This window comes from Phalaenopsis equestris, unplaced genomic scaffold (assembly GCF_001263595.1).
Source record: "Phalaenopsis equestris unplaced genomic scaffold, ASM126359v1 Scaffold000636, whole genome shotgun sequence".
NCBI classification, from domain to species: Eukaryota; Viridiplantae; Streptophyta; class Magnoliopsida; order Asparagales; family Orchidaceae; genus Phalaenopsis; species Phalaenopsis equestris.
In genome coordinates, this window is record NW_018165076.1 from 216,927 (window position 1) to 238,575 (window position 21,649).

The window sequence follows — 21,649 nt, forward strand, 5'->3', positions numbered from 1 at the left end:
CCTCATGGGCCCACCCACGGTTTAGAAAAAACCGTAGGCCAACCTGCTACATTTGAGAGGGAGAATTACTCTCTTAATTATCCATTATTATATTCTTTTTTATTTCCATCTTATCATGATATTTTTTGAATTTCCCTCCAACTGTATTAGGTCTAGTATGAGCTATATTTATACTTGTTATTTACTTCTATTATAATGAATGAAATTAAAGAGTTTATTCTCTAGGAAATTTACTCCAAAATTCTACATGATACCAGAGTTAGGAGACACCCCAGGTCTCTATTTCATCCACTGAAATATTCCCTACAGGCCCTTCTCAGGCATTGCCTTCTCTACACCTCCCATTCACAGCTTATCCTCGAACAGAAGTTTCTCTTTCTAGTGGAAATCAACCGCAATAGCCAGTGGCCCTTTGCTCTCTATTGGAAATCCAATACCTGCATTCAGTAGTCAGTGGAATTTCTCTTTCTAGTCGAAAACCAACACTCGCATGAGAATTTTTTTTTCTAATGGAAATCAATTGAAAGACTGAGTACTTGTGATTCTAGGCCACAACCTCCTCTATGCTTCCCAGCTACAAGTTCCTCCATCTGCTTCCCAACGGCAAGTTCCTCTGTGCTTCCCAACAACAGTTCCTTCTAGGACTCATAGGAAATAGAAGAAGTAAGAGGAAGAATCATGGGAACAAAACCCTCTTCCCTCAGTTCGTGAAGCCTTTACTAAAGTGCAATGAGAAGAGAGTAGGAATAAACTCATGATAATAAGTAATCCCACCACACCAAATGTTGACAACTCGGCTTCATACACTCACCAAACATCGCATGATAACAAATGAAATAGAAACAGACCATGATGTGAACATTGTAAGAACCTTGATCGACTAAAGAAGAATTGTTAGAAAATTTATGAAAAAAACTGCAGATTGGAAGCCTAATAAAGTAAAAGGCAATAGAAAAAATCAAGTAATCACAACATTTAGTTGCATCCCTGGAAAACGACGCAACTCATGAAATATATCGTCTGCATTTTAAAAATAACATCATCATATTATTAAATGTAATTTTAATATTTTTTTTTCTTTTTTTAGTAATCTTGATATTCACTGTTAAGTGAGATGTATACTTATTTTCTTTACTATTCTGAAGTTGATTTTTGCTTCTCAAGTATCAAATATATTGTTATGATAGTTCTGTTACAAATAACATTACTGCACAGGGGCAAAATGATCATTTGTCCAAAACAGCTGTCGCACAACTATTTTCAAACAACAATAAACAAACAACCAGCCAGCTTATATATAGCAGCTTCTGCGCAGCAGCTTTCTAGGGCAGTTGCTACACAACAACTTATTGATAAGCTGCAGCTGCCCCAAACAGACCCTAAGGGCCCGTTTGGGGCAGCTTATAGGGAGCGGCGGCGTTTTGAAAATGCTGCCTTTCCGTTTGTATATCGCGTTCGATCTAAATTATTCCTGCCGCGACATTTTATTATTGTCATTTCTTCATCTTTTCGCAAGCCGGACTCCCCCAGCGTCCCGCGTATGAATTTTGCGATTAGGGAAAGTTCCTGTGCTACCCCTTCGCATATCCCACTCTCCCTCGCCCTAAGAGAATCGCTTATCTCCTTTGGTTCGCCTCCTCTGCTTTGCAGATCTCCTGTGCAATTTCACCTCTGCTTCGCCTCGCTCCCTCTGCCCTCGCCCTTCTGAGAATTGCACCCTTCGCCTCGCTCCCTTTGCCCTCGCATTTCTAGAGAATCGCACCCTTCTACTAGCCCATACACATGAGATCAGACCCTTCCAAGGAGAATCACATATCATTCGTCTCGACTGGCAGATCCCCCTCGGCTCGTCGATCCTCCTCTCCTTCGCTTGGACTGAGATCGGTTTAAGGTATACCCTCTCCTTCCTTCCCGCGAGCACTACCATTTTTTATTTTACTTCTGATTCGTCAAGTATGCTTTCCCCTGCCATCCTTGGAAAGTTATTATTTTCTGTTGGTTTTTTTGGGAGATGCAAGCAATATATTTTTTTTTAATTTTTGATGTGATATATGAAATGAATGAACGATTTTTGGGATATTCTAACTGTAATTATTTTAATATTTTTTATTGTTGTTGTACTTGTATTTATCTTTATTTTATTTGTTCTGATACTCACAAGAAAGTGAGGACTCTATGTTATCTTTATTGAACTGATCTGCAATGTTTTTGGAATTTTGATCTGCAATGTTTTTGAAATTTTGTTTTATTTATTTATGTACTCAAATAGTTTTGTTGCATCAGCGTAAACCAAACAGGGGCAAAATGATCATTTATCCAACAACAACTGTCAGTAAACTGTTCTGAATAAGCTGCCCCAAACAGCAAGTCAGATTATTCTGATAATCTATATATTATCATATTATCAAAATAATCTGTTTATCAGCAGATTATAAATAATCAACAGCTGCCCCAAACATACCTTAAGTCTCCCATTTCAAAAGGATCATTCCATCACTCACAGTCATTTAATTCAAGTCTTGTATTTGAGTTTGTTTCTCATTAGAGTTATGTTATTGCATTTTCGTTTTAGGCGTCCTAATTTTTACAATATTGAAAATTATAAACTCAACTATTTATCAATAAAAAACATAATTCTTATTAGTGTGAAACTTTCCAACTTGCTAAACATACTCAACAAGAACACCAAAGCCCAAAATACAAACCAAAACACACATTCCTCCATGGTTCATAGTGATATTTGAGACCTTCAAAAATAAAAAATATAAATGAGGCTAGGTTGTTGTTACTTTCATTGATGATCATACCATAACCACTTGGTCCTTTCTCATGAAAGAAAAATCTAAAGTTATCAAGATATTTGAAACCTTCCAAAATTTTATCCTCACCCAATTTCAAAGCAAAATTTAAATTATCAAAACTGATAATGCAAAAGGCTACTACAACTCCGCTATTAGCCCTTATCTATTCGAACATGACATCATTCATATATATAAGCTCTTATGTTGATACACCTTAACAAAATGGTGTGTCCAAGAGAAAGAACAACCATCTCTTTAAAGTGACCAATTAAATTTTATTCACTCGTAATGTACCCAAACACTTTTAAGGGATGCAATTCTGACATCCACTTATCTCATTAATAGAATGCTCAACAGAATACTAAACTTTAACAAACCTCTTAACACTCATAAAATCCTACCCACATACTCAATTATTCGCCTCTAACCTATCATTACAAATTTTTGGTTGCATTTTTTTTGTTCATCTACATCAATCATATCAAACCAAACTTGATCACACGTCAATCAAATGCATATTATTTGGATACACTTTAAACAAAAAGAATATAAATATTACTCTCCATAAACACAAAAAATTTACAAGTCCAAGAATGTAACCTTCTTTTAAAACCAACCTTATTACCTCAAATCTAATATTCGAGGGGAGAGATGGAGACAATATTAGAATTAGGGTACCATTCAGAAACCTCAAGCTTACCTTTCTTATAATCCTTGTGAACTCACTCATCCCCATTATCATAAAATTACCTGAAAATTAATATATTATTCCACTAAATCCTCCCACAGCTCCTACCAAGAACCAAGAACTCCATGTGTAAACCAAAAAGAAAAAAACCTAGTGAGCATGTAAAGGATAATATGCAATGAAAATCATCAGAGCCAACTTTGCACACGTCAAGCATTCACACAGAGGTTGAGTCAACACATAACGAATACCAAGAGGAAGAAGAAACACAAGAATGCACTAAACAATAGTTCGAAGAATTTGTGACCTATATAAAATTTTCATCTTCTTATCTATCATTTCTCCATCTAAAGGCCTTTTCTATTCCTGCTTTGAAAAAGGTCATGGAAGAAGAGATTCTTTCCCTTGAAAAGAATGATACATGGATTATAACAACTCCACCACCTGCGAAAAAAAACTATAAGGTGCAAATGAGTATTCACTGGTAAAAGGGTTCACTTAGTTTTATGTGATTGACTATCAGGAGACATTTGCACTAGTGATGAAACTCAACACAGTAAGAGTATTACAGTTATTGGTTGTCAACCAGGACTCACCTTTACATCAATCAAACATTAAAAATACATTTATTAATGGGGATATTGAGGAAGAAGTATATATGGACATATACCTCTAAGATTAAATATTACAAATAATCAGTTGGTGTGCAAACTAAAGTAATCATTGTATGGATTGAAACAATCTCTCAGAGCATGGTTTGAAAGATTCATCAGATTATTCTTACACTCAATGGGTACTATCAGTGTCAGGCTAATCACACGTTATTTAAGGTATGATAGGGATCCTTACTATACATGTAAATGACATTATTCTTACACTCAATGACATAAGAGAGCTTGAATTAATCAAAAGAATAATGAATTATGAGTTTGAGATCAAAGCTCTTGAAACTTTAAAATATTTCTTAGGGACGGAAGTAGCTAGATCCAAAGAAGGCATTGGCATATCCCAGAGAAAATATATCCTTGACTTATTGAAGGAGACATGAATGTTAGGATGCAAACAAACAGATATACTTATAGATCCTAGTTGACGATCATTAAAAGAAAATGATAACATTCCAGTTGAAAAGGGATGTATCAAAGATTCATGGGGAAACTCTATTAATTGTCACATACAAGAACTGACATTGCTCTTTTTGAGGGTGTAGTGAGCGAACATATGAACGATTCAAATGAAGAACATTTATAAGTGGTCTTTCGAATCCTAAGGTACCTAAAGATGACTCCAGATATTCAAAAAGGTGAAAACAATGATATTGAGATCTAAACTAATGCTAGCTAGTTATAAAAATCAACTAATTGAAGATCTACCCAGCTTACCATTCATTTGTATGCAGTAATCATGTTACTTGGAGGGAAAAAAAAACTATGGTGCAAGAGATGGTGCAGAAGCTAAGTAGCATGCCCAGGCCCAAGAAATTTATGAAGGGATGTAGCTAAAAAACTACTTGTTGAACTTCTCATGAGAACCAAAGCACTACTAAGATGTTTAATAATAGTCAATCAACAAGCAATATTTCAAAGAATCTGGTACATCGTGATCAAACTAAACATGTAGAGATTGGCAGCCTCTTCATCTCCAAGTAAGTTAATGGAGGAATTACTTAGTTATGTTATATCCCAACTTAGTATCGGATTACTGACATTCTTACTAAGGCCATAACTTCAATAATCTCTCAAAGAATCTGGTACATCGTGATCAAACTAAACATATAGAGATTGGCAGCCTCTTCATCTCCAAGGAAGTTAATGGAGGAATTATTTAGTTATGTTATATCCCAACTTAATATCGGATTACTGACATTCTTACTAAGGTCATAACTTCAATAATCTTAGTAGCAAGTTTGAGATGCATGATATACACAACCCAGCTTGAGGAGGAGTGCAATAATCTTAGTAGCAAGTTTGAGATGCATGATATACACAACCCAGGTTGAGGAGTATTGATATGTATTCATCCATGGACCACATAGGCCCACCCATGGTTTAGAAAATGATGGGCTAGCTGCTACATTTGAGGGAGAGAATTACCCTCCCTTAATTATCCATTAATATGCCCTATTTATTTCCTTCATATCATGTTTTTTTTTTTTTAAATTTCCCTCCAATTTATTAGGGTTAGTATGAACTGTATATATACTAATTATTTGATTCAATTATTATGAATGAAATTTTGAGTTTTTTCTCTAAAAAATTTCCTCCAAAATTCCACAAAAAAATGCTAACAATTCGCCATCTACAAAAATACCACCGTCCATATAATCTGACGTAACAAAGTATTCTCCTCATGGGTGTCGTGTTATTCATTGCATGTTTCCATGCGAAAAGGTAGACAACACTATACTAACCATCCAATTCAGTTTTATGTCTTTTAACAATCTATTTAATGGCTTCAATGTTTTTCCATATCTATTTCTTGTCTCTATCCCTAATGATATATTATGAGGCCTTACAAAATATTCAGTGAAAAATTCATCATGACCAATGGTTATAAAACCCCTAAATCAAAGTGTGAAGTTATTGTCACCGATTTTAAGATAGCATTACAGCACTCACAACTACCCGAGAAAACTAACCTTAGTTTCTAAAGTTGACCACACATGCTATAGATGTTCGCTTCATAAAAGCGACTAACCGGTTTTAGGTCTTACCTCAATCATAGAACTTCGATCAATCCAAACAATCGAACACATTCATGTAGGATCAATGAAGGTTTGCTGAGAACTGACAGCTTATAAGCTGGCGTCCCTGACGTCCCTAAAATCTCACTCCTAATAACCACCACTTTTAATCTGAAGCAGGGATTTTCATTGAGGTCATTCAAGGCAATGGGAGTCTGAAGAATCTAGTGAGGGATGTGCAGAACCCCTCCCAAGAGCTGAATCATGTACATAAAGCCCCACAAAATGCCGCTAGTGCCATTTAGTGGGTATTGCGTTGAATCAGAGGTAATGTGATGCTTCCATGTGGCACAGGACATTCCAGGTGGTTAGGGGAGCAGATTTGAATCATGCACAGCTCATTAAGCAATTTTATCTCTCCCATAAATCACTAATCTGTCAAGATGAAGCTTATACCTGTAGTTTAAACAATTTCTTTACCATGCATTCCTGATGGGGAATATTTGAATGGAAGTAAAACAAAATTCAGAAATTTTGCTACTTGAACAGTGGCCTCCTGAGACTGCAATCTATACAACTCATTTTTCTTTCCTTGCACAGTCCTTCCACATTATTCAAGCTTCCAAACATTAGTTTCCTTCTTTTTTTGTGGACAACCATAAAATATTGAAAGCAATCTTGTTGGCCTTAAAAACATTTGACTTTTTCGACTTTCATAAAAATTGTAAGAAAACCATGATTAAGAATTTCATCTTTAGGATAACAGTCACTTACAATTTGTTGACTGTAATGCAAGTGCTTTTCAGTAGTTTCACAGACAGGAAAAATAGTTCATGAAAGTAAATGCAAGTTATTGATGCCATAACATAATGATAAAATCATAATAATGCTGGCAACAAATAAATTAAAAGATGAAAAAAGTGTTGAAATGGTCCCCTAACAATTTGCAAGCGGGGTCATTTAATTATCAGAGTTTATAGAAGTGTTAATTTATAACTAGATTCTTTTAATACTGGTTGAAATAGTCTCCAGTGAGAATTATTTTAACCCTCGTTAAAAATAATATGAAGACTAATTTAGCAATTTTATAAACTCTGGGATTAAAATGACCCCATCTAAATAGTCAAGTGACAATTTTTACATTTTACTATAAAAAATTCTAAATTTTAAATAATAATAATAATAATAATAATAATAACTTTAATATACACATTTCTCCGCTAGTCAAAAGATCCTATGTCAATAAGAAACTTGCATGAAGTGCAAAACGACAGAAATATAATATGCATTAATAAAAAGTATTCAGCTATTTTAATAGTAGTATGCAGCAAAGCAGAGATAAAAGCAGTGATGGGTTGACAAAGTTGTTAAAAAAAGTATTTCACAGCTAAGTCAAGAAAGCAGATTTACACACTAATTGAATCTTTTATACGATATTGTTATTCATTGTTGCCAATTTTTCAAATGTTATAAATTTACAATTCTTTGCTGTTGTCACCACTATACCCAATTGAAGTTAGTAGCAGTTAATACCCACATGAACTTGTAATCTATGTACTGCAGATGTTTGAAACCACCGAAATGCTCAGAAACAGCATATCGTTATGTAGCAAAATGTAATTTTCCTGCGATTAAAGTTATAATGTTAAATAAAAATTAAGCGCTAAAAAAGTCCTATGACTGTTTACATGAGCCAATTTAGTCCCAGAATCTATTAAAGTGTCAAATTAGTTCTCAGACTCATCAAATTAGGGCTGAAATAATATTCCACTGAGACTATTTCAATCCATATTAAAAGAGTCTGCGGACTAAATCAATACTTTTATAGACTTCGTGATTAAAATGACCCCCTACAAAAAGTCTGGGGACTGTTTTGACACTTCTTTCAATAGAAATTATAATATTTTTCTTGATCACGAGGATATGAAAAGAACATACCGTATGCTAAAATTCAATTCCGTCTAACTTGGTTGGTGGAAAGCTCAGGAAGAACCCATCTACGTCCAGCTACTTCTACCATGCTCAAATGTGGAATGTTGAGAATATACATCAGACTTGCTCTCCTTAAAGTTTGCAGGCTTTGTTTTTTTCCTAGATAATCCTGTGTCACTAAAACTTCCATCAGAAATATGTTCATGCGCATCAGAAAATTCCTTTGTCCATGAATGCAAAGGTATAAAATACGAATCATCCTTTGCTTTCCTCTTTCTAATTTCATGCTTTTTTACGCTTTCGGAGATATGATGGAGCGATTCGTTTAACCTTGCAATACCCCGTTCCACTGGTTCGACCACATGTGAAACAGTAAACTTCACATCATCGACCATCTGAGAGTTTAAAAAAATGAAAAATCGCTCAGCTAAATAAAGGAAGATTTACATACATACCACTACAATCCTATGAATTTACATATCTGACACCTTAACTTTAATTTATATATATGTGCCACCTTGCCTATGCATAAAAAAGATGTATATTACATTTTAAAAGTTAAAACAGCGGCATTTCTGATGTAAAAAGACAGATCCAAGTTATATACAAAAAGTAGAGTTCAGGTGTTAGATATTTAAATACATACGAACTTGGCACTATGTAAACATTTTTTTAAGGGTCATAGAGAATATGAATCAAGAAACCCACAATTTCGCTGCCTCCAAGAACAACATCGCGAACACTCTGGGGGAAACTCAGCCGCTTTTGATTTTCATCAGACTGAGAAATGTGCATCCTTGCTAACCTTCCACCTTCTGCAACTTCATCCGGATCAGGAGGAGCTCCCAAAGACGCATAATCGGCCAAAATAGAAACATTGCGGACACACCTCTCCCCACATTGATATGGCTTTGCGGGGAAAACGTATAGATGCACAATAGCAGCGATCCCCATCTAACATTTAGAAATCAAAAAAATAATAATGTAATATAATAATTATAATAAAGCTAGCAATTGCACAAAAGAAAAGGAAGATGCAGATTATAACTTAAAAAATATGCCAAAGAGGATGAAGATAAGAGAACCTATTTATTCTAATTGAGAAAACTGTCAAAATAATCAAACCCTTTTTAGGGGGTCATTTTAGTCCCAAAGTCTATAGTGTCAATTAAGCCCCCAAACTTTTTTAATATGAGCTGAAATAATCTCCTCAGAGAACCATTTGACACTTTTGTAGACTCTGAAAATAAAATGACCCCATATAAACAATCAGAGGACTATTTTGTCACATTATTCTAATCCCTAATTAAAAGTTCCAATGAGGATCTCCTTTTTGAGTGAGCAAAACTAGTAGAAAACTTAGTTAAAAACAATGTTAAGGTGTGATGACATGGGCCAAAGGAATTCAAACAAAAGGTTTTACCTTGGCACCCCAACACGCACATATTGACGATGACATGCAAATAGTATTTTGAAAGCATGAAAAGCAATGCAATAAGCAAAAGGTTACTTCAACGAGCAAATTGAACTGCAGTTTTACTAATAAGAGCCTTCATGACCTGTATATCTAATAAGCACATTTTGCGTTCATAAAAGTCGTTTAAATAACTAAATTAAATAACATGTAATAATTTTTAGCAAATTATATTAACTTATAGATATTAAAAAAACCAAAAATAGAATCAAAGATATAAATAATGAAGAGATAAAAGAACAGTCATCACACCCATTGTTCACTAAACAGGTTAATAACAAAAGCGACAATAAAAAAAGCACACCTTGCACCAGTACAATGAGACCAACCCTCAAAGGTAGTCATAAGAATTAAGAAGCAATTAAAAATCTATATCAATCATCACACACTTAAAAATTGAGGAAAGCTACACTTTTTTGTACTAATCAATATTTGCTCATTTTCATATTCTTCGGGGACCCATTTATAATCCATAGAGTGCCCAAAATAAGGAACTCCCCAAAATCCTCTAAAATTAAATTAGAAAAAGACCACACCAATTCTCCCAACAAAAAATAGTAGAATTTCTTTTAATCATTTATGCCTTCAAAGGGAACCCCAAAAGAGATGGCAAGCTATAAGCATTGAATATAGAAGTTGAAAATAACACAATAAAGAAAACGAACTTTATTTTCAGAATTGGATCAATCCGCAATTTTCCTTTAGCAAACATTGTTTGATCGAGATTGTAGCAATCAGCAAATTTCAATCAACAGCCACTGAATTCTCAAAATTATAGCACGTGACAAAAGTAGGTAATATAAAAGGAAAACCACTAAAAGGAAAACCACAAAATGAGGAAAACCACAAAATGAAAAAAAAAAAAAACAGTATGGACTCGGAAGGAGAATTAGCAATGGAGATCGCATGAAATCCAGCTGAATAAACCCATATATATGTGCAGTCAAATGAGCAAGCTACCAACCACAAGGAAGACCACAGGCAGTGTGAACAAAAACAATGTTGATTGAATTTGGTTCCTTACAACATTTAAGTAAGCCTAATGGGGAAAAAAAACAATCAGAAAATACAACACATTCTCGATAATATCAAAAGTTGAAAAAAAAAAATATCCCAAACAAATCATAAATTGTTAATTGTTAATTGTTGATCACCCACAAATTGATGGCAAATTGATGTAAGAAAACATGGATCTAATTGGGAGCTTGACACCGTTCCGGAGTTTCTAGAAGGTGTGATAGAACACAACACAACATTATGCAAGTTATAGGATGGGCAATGGGAGTGGAAGAAAGGAAAGCGGCTAAAAATTGGCATGTGTGGTGGCTGGACAGCAAGCCGGAGACAGAAAAACAGTGGTTTCCTGGTGGAAGCAGTTGGTGACTGCGAGTTGGACGGCTGTTGCCTGAAAACAGAATAAGAACGACAAATCAACAAGGCGCAGATGGCGAGGGATCCACCACATGTTCCTAAGCAAGCTACTGACACATCACTTGAAAAAAGAAGAGGCTATAACACTCCGGATAGCAAAATAAGAAGCCTCATATTCATACAATCAGCCAGGAAAAAAAAAAAAAAACTAAAGTTTGAAACAGCCATATGCCAAATATATAAAGGCTCCCAAATAGGAAATAACATATTCAAAAAATAAAGAAAAAGAAACAGAATCAAGAAAGGAATAACAAAAGAACAATTGAAATAAAAAAGGTTTGGTGCGGCACTGTCAATCATGCAATCACGGAAAGCCTGTATCTGTGAGATCAGGAAACCTAATGCAGCATTCGTGCGCATGAAGAACGCGTCCCACATCACTCTACCCACATAAGAGAGGGTTATTACTAATTTCTGGGAGAACTCGAGTCCTCATAATATAGTGACAAGTCAACGACAATAAAAATAACAAAAATATTGTAGCCTCTCGGTAGATTCAATCTTAGACATTGTCATTAGTCTTCTTAGCTATCCTAAATGGGGCATTAGCTCCAGGCTTGAGCATTCCAAATGAACTTGTAAGAAATCACTCCTTTATAATTATTCATACCATGTCGTCCTCCTTAAAAACCATAGTCTTCCTTGACTTATTAGCATGTTTCTGATATTTGGTATTCTGTTGGAGTATTTCCTTTCTGATCTGCTAGTGTAGGAACTGAGTGCCCTTATCTCGATCTTAGGCATCAGTTCTAAGCTCAATAACGAATAGCATTGGGACTAACTCCAAGAGAGTAAGAGGACGCTGCAAGTTCACAATCTCAAAGTGATTGTGACCTGTGGATTGACTAGTTAAACGATTATAGGCAAACTTGACCTAAAGAAGAACCAAGTCCTACTGCTTCATGTGTTTTCCTGCAAAGCATATAAGAAAGCTTACTAAATTGCAGTTTACAACCACAATCAATATATTTGTTTGTGAGTTGTTGAACTAAACTGAGGCTTTGCACCTAACTTACCCCATAAAATACTTCAGAAGTGGCTAAGAAATTTCACATCTCTATCTCATGTAATGCTCCAGGGTATCCATGAATGCGAACTACTTAAAGTATAAGGTTGCAATAAGGGATGCATCCATCATTGTCTTATGGTAAGGAACAAAATGGTCATCTTGAAAAAATGGTCAACCATAAGCATGACAATCCTTGCTCTGTTGAGTCTGGGGTAAGCCCACCATAAACTTCATGCCAACGTCCAACCAGAGTGCCTCTAGAATAGGAAGAGGAGGGTACAAGCATGTAGTTTGCCCTCGAATATTAGCAAATGACATACCCTACGCTGTAGGACATGTCTCTCCACATTTCGTAACAATCTGGTCAATAAAAATTTTCATTTACTAAAGAGAGAGTCTTGCCTCTACCAAAAATGTCTTATCATTCCTCTTTTGTGACACTCGTGCAAAATGTTTCCCTGAAGCAAACTCTGAGGAATACACAATCTATTCTGAAAGAATAGATATCCATCAGATTTGTGATACTTCTCTTACAATCTATCCTGACATCCTATTCAAATGTCTTGGAAATCCGCATAAATTGCATACAAGTCTTTCAACACCTCAAAACCAATGATTTTTTATTGTATCGTAGTGAGTAATAAGTGGCGACAACCCGGGGCATTGACTACTTTGTTCTGGCTCTTTTCTTTACGTTTGCGAGAAAATGGAACGAAGGATAACAAAAATGTGCAAATTCATATTTATCTTTCACTAAGCACTCTGACTGTGCTGCAGGCTGAGACTGCTCAGAAATTTACGGATCAACATACCCCCCAGGGTGAGCTCTCCATCGAAGATCCACCAATTGATCAGATGAGACAAACACTGGCTGATGAATGACAAGTTTTACAAATCTAGGAAGAAGAAAAAAATAATGCTAGAACTAAGAAATTTTCAGAATGATTATTTGATAGTTTCGGGTGGAAGCCAACACCTTAGTTTGTTACTAGACTCCTTCCCTAGAACCAAGGGGAGGGGAAGTGGTAAATCCACCCACCATGATTAAGAGTATTTCATAATTTTTGGGGTATACGCATATTTTAAAGTCTCTTTTTGAGTGAGTTGCATTCTCTGTGAGTAGGCTCTTAGTACTCACTCACTAAAATCTTTGTATCTTCCCTTTTACATCATTGAATTTATTTTTTTTATAATATATATATATATATATTGTATAATCAATATATATAGAAACTAGAGAAAAAGTAAATAATAAAACTAAAACATTCTCTTTCTAAATTAGATCCCCATGTCAACAGATTTATTATATTCCTAAATTACAACTTTCCTAAATTAAAACTTTCCTAAAATAATTTCCTATTTTCCAGCACTCTCCTTCAAGCTGGAGAATTGATATCATCCATTCCTAGCATCAATATAATTATTGAGAAGTCATGAAAATTAAGTCCCTTTGTAAATACCTCTGCAAGTTATTCCTTTGAAGGCTCATAAGGTGTAAAGATTCAATTTGTTGTATAAATTCTCCATTGTAAAATACATATTAATCTTGATGTGATTTGTCATATCATGTTGTACCATATTATGAGCAACATTGATGGCAGACTTGTTGTCACTTGTCACAGTATAGTCTCATAGGTTTTTCCCATTCTATCTTGAAATCTTCAACGATGATCTTCAACCACAGAAGCTCACACACACCGTGAGCCACATAGATGAACTATGCTTCCGCACTTGATCAAGCTATCATATTTTGCTGCTTACTCCAAGTACGCAAATTACCAACTAAGAACGTGCAATAACCAATCTTGGAATTTATATCGGCCAAAAATCTTGTGTAAACTGCATCATTGTAAGCTTTAAAAAATTAGACCCTCACCATTCTTGAATAAAATTTCTTTTCTTGAATTAGCTTTAAGGTAGTGAAGTATTTAGTTTGCAGCTTGTAGGTGATTATCTTTAGGGTTGTGCATGAAGTGCCTTACTACACTCGCATCATGGGCAATTTCAGGCCAAGTGAGTGTCAAATGTATTAACTTCCTAAAACAATTCTAGAATCATTCCTTATCAACTGCCTTGTCATTATTCGCCTCTCCAAATTTATGATTAGGATCAAGCGGAGTTGAAGCAATTTTACACCTAGTTTAATAATTTTCTTCCAGAGGCCAACCATATACTTATTGTGGTTAAATGATGAATCTTTGTTGACATCGAGCTACTTTTATCCCAAAAAATACTTGAAGCTTCCCAAGTTTTTAATTTCAAATTCTATTATCAAGCAGTTTTTTAAGACTTCCTTTCTTTTCCCATTATTACCAGTAACAATTCTTATCAATAAACACCAGAGATCTCCCCTGAACTCGTGTGTTTGATAAATAATTTATGATCACCTTAAGCATCACTTTTTTAAACCCTTTGAACCAAGCGCTTGGAGACCACTTGAGTCCATATAATGCCTCTTTTAATTTGCAAACCTTGTTCAATTTTATCTCTCCTCCAAAGCCCGATGAAATCTCCATATACATCTATTCCTCTAAATCACCATGAAGGAAGAAATTATTCATATCAAATTGTTCTAAATCCAAATTGAAATTTACGACCAATGACAGAAAAATTCTTACTGTATTCATATTAGTCACTAGTGCAAATGTCTCCTGATAGCTCACTCCATATGTTTGTATAGCCTTGAGCAACCAACCTTGTTTTGTATCTCTAGACAATCCAGACAACCATCTGATTTGAATTTCACGACAAACAAACATTTGCATCGAATTGCTTCTTTATTTTATGGTAGCTCTACTATTTCCCATGTTTTATTCTTCGCAAGTGAATCCATCTGTATTCTCATAGCTTCTCTCCACTTCTCATCGGATAATGGCTCGGACAAGGTGTTTGGAGTTGAGATGGAGTTTAAGTTGGCTAAGAAACTATTGTGATACGGAGAAAATATGTGAAAAGACCTTAATTTGGCTGATGGAAACCTTGAATATTCAGCGCATCTTTTTGTCTCTTTTCGTAAGGCAAAAGGTGAATAATAATCAGCTAGAATAAGAGAGAAAATTGGATTTATGCATACCTCATTTTCAAGAATAAAATTTGATTTCTGGACTCGCACAAGATCTGGTTCAAGGTTTCTCTTTCTAGAATACGCTTGTGCATACTTCCTAGAGTCAACCCTATCATTAGTAGGGACTATTTCAACTTTTTTAGGGTTTAATCCTTGTGGGGACAATTCTGGTTATAGGGATGGCTCTTGTGAAAGTCATTTGGACTTCTGTGAAGAATAAGGTTGTAATATGGGGTATGTCAAAAAAGAGTAGATATTCTATCTTATCTTCCCCAACAAGACTAGACTCCCCATGCAGATAAGGCTGAGAGAAAAAATGATTGCTCTTTCTCAAAGGTGACATCAATAGAAATATAAAAGTTATGTAAGTGGGTGATAGCCCTTGTAGCCATTTTGTGTTAGAGAATAACCAATGAACAAACACATGATTGCTCGTGGATCTAATTTACTTTTGTTATGGTGACACGTGAATACAAACAAGACAAGCAAAGACTAAGAGAGTAAGATTATTTGTAGTTCGAATATTAGGATAAAATTGAGAGTGGAGTTGCATAGGGGTTTGATTCCTTAATACTTTCAAGGGCAATCGTTTAAAATGTTGGCTGTAGTGAGGAAAACTTCCCCCAAAATGAATTTGGAACCCGATTTTGGAAAAGTAAAGCACGGGTTGTGGCAAGTAAGTGGACACTTTTTTTTCTCGTGGCACACTAATTCTATTGACTATCCATATAGGACAATACATAAACTATCCCTTCTTGTAAAAAATTTTACCGAAAGAAATTGATTAAAATAATCTATAGCATTATCAGTCGAATCCTTTTTACTTCGACACCAAATTAATTATGTATCATGTTAAAGAAGTTTGGAAGGATAGTGATAGCATTGGACATAAGTTTGAGATCATCGATAAAAGAAACAAACCACTGAGCTCCTTTAACATTGGCAATTATATATGGACCCCATATATCAGTGTGAATCAAATAAAAAGGTAAAAAACTTCTACTATTACTAATTGGAAAAAATCCCTTCTATATTTGATAGATTCATATACATCACAATGAAAATCCTTAACATGAATTTCCTTAAACAAAGAATGGAAGATTGTATTTAAAATATTAAATGAAAGATGACCAATACAAAAGATTTGACCCCAAATGACATCTTAATTTGAAACAAAACAACAAGAAACTGAAAAAACATGATTGATAGTGGGTAAGTATACGACTAATGTATCGAGATAGTAGAGTCCACCCTTTCCTTAGCAAGTTCAATCTTCTTCCTTGAATTATGATTCTTAAATACACAGTAAGATAGATAAAACAAGACATTAAACTTCATATCATGGATTAGTTTGTGAATAGACAACTAGCGAACAATTTAAGAACATGGAGCACATCTTTTAATAATAAAGACGAACTTAATTGAATGTGATCAACACCAACCACTAAGATAATAGGACCATCAACAACAACAAATTTCCTATTGCTAAGAAAAGGTGAATATGTTGTAAAATAGACTGAGGAAAGTGTCATGTGATATAAGGCTCCAGAGTCAATGACCCGATATTCTTGTATAAACAAGTCCAAGTCATGTAATCCATAAAAGAGAGACTTACTAGAGAATGCTCATAAACGAGAGCCACTTGGCTGCTCCAATGATCCCAAATAAACTTTGAACATTTTCAATCTCGACCTAATTAAGGTGATTAGTTGTACTCTCAATAGGAGCCTGTGGGACGAAATTTTGTAAAGTGGGTTTTGTGGTAGACTTGATGAGCTCGCTGCAGAATTTTCTTATCACCTCATTGGCCCCATGCTCAGCTTGTAGTAGGTTTCCAATGCAACTTCCAACAGTAATCTTTGGTATGTCTCTGCTTCTTAACGTAGGTGCACCAAGCTTATCTCGAGGGTCATTTTGGGATGACCGCTTGGTTTAATTTTGGTTGGTGTTCTGTTGTATAACCATGGCAGATCCTTTAGTTGTCATGGGTTCAAGCATGATGACTCCTCGACTCTCCTTAAGCCCAAATCAAGATGATAATCTTATTTAGTGAAGGGGCATCTTCCTTGCAGGAATTTGAATTCGAGCCTAATCAAATTCTACATTTATGCTAACCAAAAAATCACATACTCAATCTTTCTTAATAAACTTCTTTAAGATCACGACATCCTCAAGGCAATGTCTCAAGAACCCTATAATGGTCAAGTTCTTGCCACAAATTCAAAAGCATATTCACAATAGATGTTTTGTTGCCCTATTTTGCAACAAAAATCTTTAGTTTAACTTTATACACAGACAATATCTTCGGCCTTCGGGTATGTTTGGTGAAAGGCAACCCAAATATCTTTTATAGATGTGGAAAAATACATGTATCACTGACTTTTGGTGTTATTGAACTCCATAACCAAGACAGAATCATGGGGTCCTCTTCATTCCATATATCAAAGTTTGGATCACCATGTTTTGGTCTCATGCCAAGAAGATGCAAAATTTTTCTATCTTTAGATAAATATAGACTAGCAGAGGCGATTTTAAGTAGTTTAGACCATTGAGTCTATAAAAGTTGTGTATGTTTTGCTGAGTCTATAAGAGTTGTGTATGTTTTGCAGTTCATCAAGAAGAAGATGGGTTTTGGCACTCCATCAGATTGACAAAATTGTTGTTTCAGTAATCTCAAGCATCACATATTAATCAAAATTAACAGTTGTGATTGTCACAATAACACGAAGAAGAGGGAAAAAAGAATTTTGGAAATGAAGGTCAACAATAAGTCGACTATGAAGGCCTACAAAAATCTCTTCCTAAATTAGATCCCCATGTCAAGAGATTTATTTTATTCCTAAAGTGGATCCCCATATCGAAGGAATTATTATATTCCTATATTAGATCCTAATATCAAAAGATTTATTACATTCCCAAATTACAACTTTCTTAAACTATAACTTCCCTAAAGTTTCGCTTTCCAACAAAAGAAATTCCACCATGAGGTTTATCTACAATTTATCTTATTCTAAGTATTCAAGAATCTAAGAACCTTGTAGTCAGTGTAGAGAGTAAATTCATTTTCCAGCAAATAGAAACTCCAATAGCTGAGTGCTCTCACAATAACGTAAAACTCATTGTTGCAAGCATAATATTTCCTCCTAGAATAATTCATTAGAGACAACGCACTCTATCTTGAACACTTAATTGAAATATGGATATGTGAGAACGGGGGCTTGATTCACATGTTTCTTCAAAGCATCAAAACTAGTCCAAGCTTCATCTGACCACGAAAATTTATCTAACTTAAAAAGTTCCTTCAATGGAGTTGAAATTTCAGATAAACCTCCTACAAAACAAAAGTCAAACCATGAAGCTAATGTGTCGGAGTAAGGATTAGGTTCTGGGCCAAACCACAATAGCCTCAATCTTCGTGGGATACATCTTAATGTCGACAGTTGAAATAAAGAATCCCAAATGCAGTTTAATAAAGTAATACTTCCTTTGGATGACCATATAATTCTCGTGTTTGAAAAAATCTCAAAAATTTGTCGCAAATATTGTAACTGCCCCTCCATTGAACTAATGTACACCATTATGTCATAAAAATACACAGCCACAAATTTTTCAATGAAGGCTCAAAAAATTTAGTTCATCAGCAGCATGAAAATATTTGGGGCGTTGGACAGACCAAAAGGCATAATTTTCCACTCATAAAATCCATCTTGAGTCTATAAGTTTGCCTTCCACTCATCATTGATCTCATCCTAGTCTGGAGGTAGCCACCGCGCAAATCAATCTAGGAGAAAATATTATACCTATATAATTGATCAACAAGTCAACTGATCTCAGAATAAGGAACCTATACTTGACTGTGATCTTATTCACAACTCTGATATCTAAACACATGTGACACAATCCATCCTTTATGAGCACAATCAAAGTAAGCATAACACACGGACTAGTGCTCTCGCAAATCAGTCCTCAAGCTATCAAATCGTTAACTTATTTCTGAGGAAGGTGTCATGTGATACTTTGTCAATCGCATCTTATACTCTGTCATTATGTAATGTCTAATATTTTTTAAAAAATTATAGGTTACTTCGTGTTGTTGACTCTTATGAAAAACCTTCACTTTGATATTTATATGATGGTATGTACAGAGTAAGAAAGACAACAAAGACTGTTTAGAAATGCAAAAATAACATAAAAACCATATACTAGTATTATCAAGAATAGATGGGATAATCAACTTCGACAAGGCATTCATGCAACAGTTTATTTTTTGAACCCTCATTTCCAATATGATGAAGAGAATTGTTGTATTAAGCATGAGATTATGCAAGGTTTGATAGAGATTATCGAAAACAAATATCTAAGCCCAAAGCTTACATTGGCGATGAATGAGGTCAGACTTGTTCATGATAATTTAGAAAGTTTTAGAAAGCCAATAGCCTTGACAATGTTAAATGAAATGCAACCCAGTAAGTTCATATCTTATATTTTATTAGTATTTTATCTATACAAGTATTTGAGCTATATCTCTTTTAAATTAATTTTTTTCAGCCAGATAAATGATGAAAGATGTTTAGCTCAAGTACTCCAAATCTATAAAAATTAGCTACATGAGAATTCTTAGTCAAACTTTTTCCTCTTAGGGATGTGAAAGAAATTATAGTGTTTTTGAGCAAATTCATACAAAGCGAAGAAATTATCTACAAAATCAAAGACTAAATGATCCTGTATATGCTCGATACAACCTCAACTTAAAGAAAATGTAATATGTTATGCTATTTTTCAAGAAGAATATATTAAATTTTTAATCAATATATGTTAATTGTTAATACATATTTAAAAATTTCTTATATTTATATTTTAAATTCCATATTATGATTCTTTTGATTACACAGTATCGAGATGATAGATTTTTGGGTAGTTGATGAAGAACATTCTCATAAACTTGACTATGGTGATTTAGAAAGTGAAATTGATAGAGAATGTTATTCTATCAAATGAAGATCCCAACATAGCATCCAATAAGTAAACTCAACGTAAGTTTTTTTTTAATTTATTTAAAAATTTACATTATTTAATTGCTTATACTACACATCTCCAAAAAAAATCTTATATCCATAGAGGAAGGTTTCAATGATGCTAAAATTGAAAATATTGAATGTGATCATTTAGAAGCTTTCGGAGAAGGAACTAGTGGACATACAACTTTTGGGCAAACAACTTTTGTGGAGACCTTCAATGAAGACGATTTTTGCATGTATAATATTTTAATGAAATTACTCTTAATTTTACTTATATTTCTAAGTGTTATTTCTTTTTTTATCTCAAGTTTAATTTTATGAAATGTGTGTCAAACTCTGAAATCTTTTGTTTACATTTTATTTATATTATATGTATTTTCTAAGATTTTACTATAATATGATTAATGACTAATTGGTGCCAAGCTTGTAAGTTTGCACGTTCTATATTAAATTTAAAATATTTGTTATTTATATTTATTATGTCATCCGGATTAACCCATAGTTTAATCCCGGTTCAACCGCTGAACCTTGAATTTTTCTTTCTTCCAATGTGTCGTTCGGTCTGATTTTCAAACTTTGAAGGAGACGATGGAGCTAGCCCAAATGGTGAAAGATAAGACCTAAATAAAGAGAGCTAGCATAACCAACATCATGAGAGAACTCCACAAGAGTACCTCCATGACCACGACACTGAGGACCTAGATGGCGTCATTTTAAGGGGAGGCACCAAAAGGGAAGAATATGGGGGTTTGTCCAGGAGTCAACTTAAAGCACGTTACAGAGACAGAGGTTCAAGAGAGGTGGGCCTCCAATGGGTTATGATTTCAGTGTAATGAGAAGTTTTCCCACGGACGTCTTCGCAAGGATCAAATATTAAAGGTTCTCACAGTGTGTGACAAAGAGGCATGAGATGAAGAAAAAGAGACTGTTGCAGTGGAGGAACGCCCTCTTTTTTACCTTGAAGATAAGGACTTTTTGGAAGGGGAATATTGTTACACACCGGCCTAAGAGAAATTGTCTTTTATTAGTGTAAGGGCAAATTGGTCTATTATTATTATTATTATTATTATTATTGGGTATAAATAGAGGTATGCATGAGATTATTGTTCGTTTCTTAGGTTTAGAGTTTGGAAGAGATTTCCTCCTCGGTTTGTAGGAATTGTGAGAAATCACCTGCCTCTCGAATTGGAGGTGTTTATCTTTGCATGTGTTGAGTTGTTTGATTTATTAAAGAAAAATATATGTTTTACCCTAATTTATGTGAAAATCCATTCGTGAAAATTCGTTCTGATTTCTACGTCGAATTGTATCATAATTTAAGTCTCCAACCATTGTTAATTACATTATTTTGCTACAATTCTAATAGGCTAGTATCAAGTAGAGTTTAAGTGAGTCAGCCTCAACTTCAAATCAAATTTTTTAATAATTCAAGCAGAAAATTCTTGATTAATAATTGATTTTCAAGCTAAGCCAAAAAAATTTTTTTTAAATATTTTAAATATTCCCAAATGAATTATATATATATATATATAAAGAGCATTGGTATATT

General features: G+C 34.3%; 1 protein-coding gene across 4 annotated transcripts in view; it reads right to left on the reverse strand.

Moving 5' to 3' along the window:
* Window positions 1-7,577: 7,577 nt before the first annotated feature.
* Window positions 7,578-21,649, reverse strand: part of LOC110030042 (protein LAZ1 homolog 1) — a 51,055-nt gene continuing 36,983 nt past the window's right edge. For 3 of the 4 annotated variants that reach the window (XM_020732584.1, XM_020732582.1, XM_020732583.1), the window contains 3 exons: window positions 8,813-9,058; window positions 8,111-8,499; window positions 7,578-7,797 (listed from right to left, as the gene is read on the reverse strand). In XM_020732584.1, coding sequence (XP_020588243.1) covers window positions 8,170-8,499; window positions 8,813-9,058 — 576 coding nt within the window. In that variant the 3' untranslated portion in view covers window positions 7,578-7,797; window positions 8,111-8,169. Of the gene's footprint in view, window positions 7,798-8,110; window positions 8,500-8,812; window positions 9,059-10,798; window positions 10,984-21,649 lie in introns of those variants that run through there. The other variant, XM_020732585.1, reaches the window with a different exon arrangement.